This window comes from Poecilia latipinna, unplaced genomic scaffold (assembly GCF_001443285.1).
Source record: "Poecilia latipinna isolate Pla-1442-1.1 unplaced genomic scaffold, P_latipinna-1.0 Scaffold297, whole genome shotgun sequence".
Lineage (NCBI taxonomy): Eukaryota > Metazoa > Chordata > Actinopteri > Cyprinodontiformes > Poeciliidae > Poecilia > Poecilia latipinna.
Window position 1 is genome coordinate 274,396 of NW_015112913.1, and position 7,965 is coordinate 282,360.

Below are 7,965 nucleotides of genomic sequence, written 5' to 3' on the forward strand. Positions count from 1 at the left end.
TTTATTTATTTCCTATTTATCTAATTTACTATTGTTTTTATGAAGAGGCTATTTTAACCTGGGTTACACCAACATGTACTAAACAGCCTCTCGGCTCAAACCATCTTGCTACAGGGCTTGGTAGATGTTGTGGCCAGGTGGCACTGACGGTTGATTGAAATTGTGAGCAGCAAGGGTCCTTGATGTAGCGCTGCTATTTTTTACTCTGATTTTTCCCACTCATGTTTTATTCAAACTCAGGATGCTTCAGTACAAGAAGGTCTGTTTGCTGCCAAGTACGGATGCCGGGTGCTTGGCTTCTGTGCTTCTGTCCGTCCCATCATCGTCTTCTTTAGTGCTGGTCAGGTGCTTTGTGACGAGGCGGAACGATTTGAAGCAGAAACTGAAAACTGGTAATACACATGACTTGCCTCTAATCATTGCCACTTTGTTCACCAGATTTGCAAATAGCATCCAGCGTCGCCATAAACAGCTAAAAGCATTACAAATTCAACTGGCTCCAGCTCAGCTGCGTAATCAGAAATTCCCTTTTCGTTTAAAAAAAAAAAAAAAAAAAAAAAAAAAAAAAAACATTCGACAGCTTGGATTGATGACTAGAGTCTGTTTGTACCCTAGACACTTGTAACTGTAATTTGTATTCCTATACCAGATATTTGATCTGACCGGATATATATACAAAACACAAGATTAGTTTGTGCATCAGCTAATTTTGTATGCGGTATTGTAGTGCTGGGTAACACAGAGTGCTATGAAACGATGACCTAACATGCATCTGGTGTGTATTGATTGTTTTCTTTTAGGCAGCCAAGCTCACTCTATGATGGGACTGCAACAGAAGTAGTGAAGGAGGGAGAGGTGGGTGGTGAATAAGAGGAGTTTAGCTTTTTTTTTTTTTTTTTTTTTTTTCCCCCCCCTTGTTGTGGCTGCATTACAATAAGCACACATGTGACACATTCCTGGTTTATGTCTTTCTCTGCATTTGTTTCATATCAACAATTTGCTCCGATCAGAAATTGGAATAAAAGGTATCCATGTAGCACACACGCATGCTTATACAAATTCCTGTAGTACGCCGTGCTGTTTTATCTCTACAACATCCCCAAAGCAGTCAAGTCTGGGTTGGGACTTTGCCTCATTGTATGCAGTTCAGCATTAGCATATTATAAATGAGGGAGCTCCAGCTTCTGACACATACCCCCTCATGTTCCAGATGTTTAGAACAGCTGGTACACAAACAAACAGACGCTAAATATGGTCCCTTTAATAATTCAGATGAGAATAGAAAGTTATGAACAGAAGCTATGTCTCGTTTTCATGGACACTATATGATACGTTTTGCTCGGTGATTCATTTTCAAAGGTAATTTGTAAAATATTGTTTTTTTTGTTGTTTTTTCCCCCCCCCACATCTACTGTTTAATGCCATCGCAATGTTGTTCAATTTTCTGGGAAAGTGTTTTGCATCTGTTATTGTTTGTGTTTTCTAAATGTTATTTTGCTAAATGTGTGAGGCATCATGTTTAGTAACATTTCCATTTGTTGTAAAATGTCATGGTCCAGCAAGCGCAAATTATGTTGTATTATGTAGCAGACTATCCTGCAGGGAGTCATTCATTAAAACTTTTTTTTTTTCCTTCATTTACTCATTTTATCTGCACCCTGAATAAGATGGAGCTCTTGCCCAAACAATTCAAAATGAGGTGACTGAACTTTAATCCTCCAAAAGATAATTTTATTTTGTTTCATTTGACTTAGTTATTCACTGTTTTCAAATGCTGTGTGATACAGTTTTAAGCAGCCGGTTTAAAACTGTAACTGTATCTATGAATGAAAAAGACACAAGGCCTGTTTTACTGTCTGGGAATAAGTTAGGCTAAATCTTTACTGTAAAATGACCAAAATGAATTGTATTTAGTGTTCTTAAACAATTTTCCATTACTTTTTATCAGTTTCAGAATTTTATACTAATATTTAAACAATTTGGAAGAGCCCAGATGATGATGATGTCAGAACTTTGTAAATTTCTAATTGTTTATCTCACAACGTCTGAATTAACTGACCACACACCTGCAAATCAATATTAATATCAAACATACTGCCTCCTTGTGCGGCAATAATTGGAAACCAACATAAATCAGCCAAGATATAAGGGAGAGAACCATGGATCTCTATCCGAAAGGGTGCAAAGTTCATCTATTCGGACAATTATTTTAAAGTTAATAGCATGACAATATCCAGTCATCTTATTGTTTAGGAAGAAGATGGGTTATGTGTTCCAGAGGTTAACATGTGTTTTTTGTGTAAAAATGTGTGCATCAACACACAAACAAAAGCAAAAGGCCTTGTGGAGACGCTGGCTGAAGCTGCTAATTGGGTTTTCTTATCCACAGTGAAATAAGTATTTTACCAGCTTGACCCCAAAGGCGACTCAATGAGGAAGAAGCAATTGCTCAAAAAGCAACATAAAAAACAACAAACAAACAAAAAAACAAAAAACAAAACACTATTACAGTTTAGAAATGGAGCCAAAAAATGCACCCAGGAACACAGCACTCCATTTTTCACAACATTTTCTCTGGTCTGTTTAAATTAAATTTGAAGTGTTTGACCATAATGACACAAGCCCTGGTTTCAGACTGACAGACAATTTGTGGGCAGAACTAAAAATAACTGTGTGTGAGCAAGTAGGCAAACAAAACCGACTCTGTATCATCAGTTCAATCCGGAGGAATAAATCAGAATTCCAGCAAATGATCGTGAAAAGCTTGTGGAATGATATCCAACAACTTATATCATCAAAGTCTAGGGAAATACATGTACACTTTGTCTGCTAGATAGCAGTTAGATTTAGTTTTTTGGTAATCCTAACAGAAAAAGATCTAATCAACTGTCAGACATTGGGGAAAAAAAGCAGGATTTATAGTAACACAAGTTAAATTTCATCGGGTCTTGATGGGTCGTAATCCCCACAGTTTGCAGTTCCTTAACCTTTTTAAGAGTTTCATACAGCGTATGTAAACCTCTGATTCAATTATATATAAAACCTGAACATAAATGTTTCAAAACCTACAAATGTCTAGTCCTTTTGTCAGAGCCCTTTGTTGAATTTATTGTGTAAAACACGAGTCTACGGACAGAAATCTCACTGCTGCTGAGATGAGCTTTTGACAAATAGACATATAAGAGCACTCAGACAACGTCACCGAGTCAAAATAAAAGCTGCATCAGCATGCATCCCATATGCAACACACTAACAGGAAATTAACATCTAAGCACATTTATTTTGTGCTCAGCAAAGTGCATATTGACTTTATTTCAAATGCCAATCTCTCTTAATTTCAGCAACCCCCCCCCCCAAAAAAAAATACTATTCCTGGCAAGCTCCACAAAGAATATTGTTTGTGTGCGTGAGATCTCTAACGACATAAAGCTTTGCGATGCTTAACGATGATTGAAATCAAACAACATTAACTAGGTCGTCCATCCATTCCTCACCTCCGGCCTTTCGTGTTTTACGGCAGATCACACAATCGTTGAAAGCTGTGCACTGAGTGATTCCATTAGGGTGGATTATGTCTTTATGTCTGTGTGGCAGAGCTGGTTAACTGTTGAACAAATTAGTTTAGTGGTGACTCTAAGCGGGCTACTCCAATAAATCCATGCTCTTTTATTTCATTAGGAAGCCGCAGGATATCTGTCATTCGTGATACGGCCTTGGAAGATAGTGTTGTCACAAGGAGCGGGCTCCTACAGGGTTGACTGATTAACATAAGGGCTGACTATAAATCATGTAAGCAGTAGCAAATTACTCAAAGCACGTCATAAATCGACTGGTGTGGTATTAAATGTACATGGTGTCCTCTTTATGAAGATGTTGTTATGAATAAAAGCCATTGATTTAATAACAAAATATTTAAGAGATGGGGTTCGTCTCTTACACTCTTTACAAAGGCAAACATACTTGATTATGAGCATCATTAAAGAAAAAACATCAACAGGAATCAAAGCAGTTGCCCTGCTTTGAGAACTAATTGCTTGGTTCTTGTTTTGCATCCCCAGCAGCCTAGGTTATTTATTATTGTTAAGCACCTCGCCACACAACCACTTGACTTTTGGTTTCCTTGGCAATAAGCAAGCTAAATCCTGCTCCACTTCTTCAGGTGGAAGTGAGTCAACCGAGCTGTTGTACAAATCGCCCCCGTACCATCCTCACGCTTTCGCATGAGCTAGTTGTGGAGCACAGAGAAAACTGGAACAAAAACAGGAGCACAGAGACAAATGGCAGTCTGTTGTAATCGACAGAAGCGTTTCTCCACAGGCAAAACACTCCCTGGCACCAGCGCGCCGAGCCTCGAAGCGTCCTTTCATTCATTGATCAAGAATGCACAAATCTTTTCCGCTGACGCCTGGGCTCATGAAGCAGTCGCAGGAGCTTTTCAAGCAGCTGACAAATTGTTGGCAAATTAAAGAGCTGTACGGGAGCCATAGGTTTTCGTTCTTATTTACGATCATATAAATTCAGCTTATTGTCCTCCCAGTAGGATGAGAGAATAAACCTGACACAAAATCATTAGTTAATTATTCGGTTCCATTATCCAGGATTTCAAATGATGTACTAATATTTTCTACCCTGGAACCTGCATATATATATATATATATATATATATATATATATATTTTTTTTTTTTTTTTTTTTTTTTTTACATGATTACTATTTCAACTTTTGGGAATGTTGCCATGACTAAAGAATCATGCTCTGCTTAGTACATGCAGTGCCTTGTAAAAGTATTCGGAAGCTCTTTTTCATATTTTGCCGCAGCACAACCACAAACTTTTGTGTATTTTACCGGCATTTTATGAAATACAGCGACATAAAGTTGCACATACCCCAGACAGCAACACGTCAGACAGGTCAGAGAGAAAAAGCTGTGGAGAGTTTCAAAGCAGGATTAGGTTATAACAAAAATATTTTAAGCTTGGAAATATTCATAAAGGACTATTTCATCTACTGTCTGAAAAACGGAAAGAGGTCTGCATGACTGCAAACAAAAATATTCCAATATGTCCACCTAAAGTGTCTGAAAAGCTGCCAACAGGCCCATGATAAAGCTGGAGGACCCTTTAGAGAACCGCAGTTCAGGTGAGGGAAACTTTTGACAACATAATTGTGAGCTATGCTCACCAGAAACATTCCCTTTTATGGAAGAGCACAATGGAATGGCTTGGATCAGAGCACATGTATGTGATGATGGCTGAGTCAAATTCCAGACTTAGAGAAGTTCCCTCTATATGCAAAGGTACGAAGCTAATTATTGGCATCCTTTCTAATGTCATTATCCTGTCCAGGAGTGATGCTGTGAAAAACTAATCCATGCATTTGTAACTTTAAGGCCAGACTACTGCAATTCTTTACTATCAGAAAGTCCATAAAATGTAATTAGAAGCTTTCGGCTGATCCAAAACGCTGCAACGGCATTTTTTTTTTTTTTGATGAAAATTAAAAAGGGAGATAATATTTCCCCTGTTTTAGCTTCCCTTCACTGACTCCCTGTTAAATCCAAAATGGAATTTAATATTATCCTCCTTCTCACATTTAAAGCCCTCAATCAAGCTCCATCATATATCAGAGATCTGATTATTCCATTATGTTCCATTGTTCCATTACTTTACTTCCATTACTTAGTACTTCGCTCTCAGACTGCAGGTTTATTGGTGGTTCCTGGAATCTTAGAAAGTAGAAAGGGAGGCAGATTCTTTAGCTATCAGGCTCCTCTCCCAGTTTTAGTCTATGAGGCAGACACCCTGTCTACTTTGAAGGCAAGGCTTAAAACTTTATTTTTTGATCAAGTTTATATAGCTGAAACAGCAATATCTGGGAAATGGTAAAGGTGTAGAAAGACTGCAACCAAGCATTCTTTCTCCAAGAAAAAGCATCTTCCCAAGAGCTGTGAAATCCATCTGTCCAGCTTCCATCCACTCCCCCCACCCCACCACTTGCAGACACACTCACACCCATTTGCTGCACTGAACAAGGACTGATTGAGAATTTAGCAACAGATAAAGTCTGTTGCTGGTTTATAATTTTACTTATTTACCACTGAGGGTAACACTGCAGTTTTGCTATGTTCTAGGAACAAAATGACAAATAAAAATCTTATGTTTTAATAAGACAGCTGTTGCAGAACTGAAAATTTCTTCCTGTTAAAGGAAGGTTTTTCTCTCCACCGTCGCTCCATGCTTGCTCAATATGAGAAATTGCTGCAAAGTCAATGACACGATGCAATTGTCTTCTCTTGCTAAATTCCAGGCGCAGAGAATGCTTCGAATACTGCTGGATTTCCTTAGAAAGAAAACTGTTTGAACTAATTTGAATAGTAAACTGAGCTTAGTGCTCATAATAAGGATCTATTGCAATGTATGTATGAACAAATTGAAATTACTTCTTTGTAAACTGCCTTAAGATGACGTTTGTTGAGAAATGTTCCATATAAATAAATTGAATTTAATTGAACAGACAAAACTCCAAATGCCGGTACTTTTATCTTTTAATAGCACTGAATCCATACGGGCACCACAAGATTTTCAAAATTTCAGATCACTGAGACAGACAGAATGTTTTGTGTTCACCGGACACGTACAATTCCAGGATGTAGTGCAAGGAACAAAGTCTGTAGCTCTAATGTGACAAATGTGGAAAAAGTTACGAATATTTTGCATAGTACTGTTGCTGCATATAGACACAGCACCTCTTGCACATGATGAACTGGTACAGGTGCTTATAGACGTTGATAAAGAAGAAGCATCATATTTATAATGTCATTCTTAGCTATTAGATACAGTAAGTAAGCATGAACATTTTTTTTTAAATGTGTCAGAAAAAAAATCAACATTTTGGTTGAGTTGAGTAAATCACAGGAAGGACTTTCATGAGATCTAAAACAGACTGCTGGATGCAGCATGTGTCCCAATTTCACTGTAGAGCAAAAGATCTGAATCCTGTTGACTCAGTCAGCATAAAATGCCAAGTCACCATGGTAACAGAGTATGCAACACACATGGATGATGGACACACAGAGCTATTGTCGTATCTTTGTTACAGGTTGAAAACTGAAATTAAAATGTGGGGAATGTTGACAGATATGATCAATAACTGGAAATAAAAACATAAAAAAAAAAACTCGTTTGTCCATTCTGGATTTATGCATCACAAGCCTGAGCCACTGCAGGCCACTGGAGCGCTTCTTCGTATTATGTAATTGCATTCAACAACTGTGATGGTAACAGCAAAATCCACACACACACACACACACACACACACACACACACACACACACACACACACACACACACACAAAACGTTGTTCAAGCGATTAGAAAGAAATGTTCACTTGTTATTTATTTTGCACTAAAGAAGCAAATTGAACTTAGTGTCGGTCCATAAAGTTGCATAATATTTCAGTCACACTATCCCTCTGATTACCAACAAGCGTCGCTGTCCATTGATAATTTCTGGAGGAATAAACCTCACCTCACCACTGTAACACCGGTCCACGAGGGGAAAATAAGATGCGGCCGTTTTCCTCGCTTAAAACGGGCGTATTGAACCACAACAACTACCCCAGTGGACACCGCGACATCTGGCGTGCCTCTAACACTGAGGATCAGAGCGCAGGGCGGGCATGTGCTCCTACCTGTCCGCAGATTGAAAGATCTTCTGGCTTCAACCAGATATGGGATGTCGCTCGTGGAGCGGAGCCTCCTGAGCGGTCTTCGGTCTGAATTGCTGGCCGGTGTGGTCGCCATCAATTTGAGCCAGTGTCCAGAGATGACTGCTGGCCGACTGGGACAGAAGCAGAACCGCACGGCCACTCGCGCGCTGGGAGGCAGCGATCGATGAAGAGGAGGAGGCAGTACACATGCACGCGGGAGAAGAAGGCAAAAGAGAGAGAGAGAGAGAGAGAGAGAG

The 7,965-nt window shown here is 38.9% G+C and overlaps 1 protein-coding gene across 1 annotated transcript in view; it reads right to left on the minus strand.

The window, feature by feature from the left end:
* The window catches only part of LOC106948618 (phosphatase and actin regulator 1-like), a 59,282-nt gene extending 51,359 nt beyond the window's left edge, over positions 1–7,923 (minus strand). Inside the window, exon 1 of the mRNA XM_015034395.1 lies at positions 7,691–7,923. Within this exon, the coding sequence (XP_014889881.1) occupies positions 7,691–7,802 (112 nt within the window). The 5' untranslated portion in view covers positions 7,803–7,923. The remainder of the gene's footprint in view (positions 1–7,690) is intronic.
* Positions 7,924–7,965: the final 42 nt, after the last annotated feature.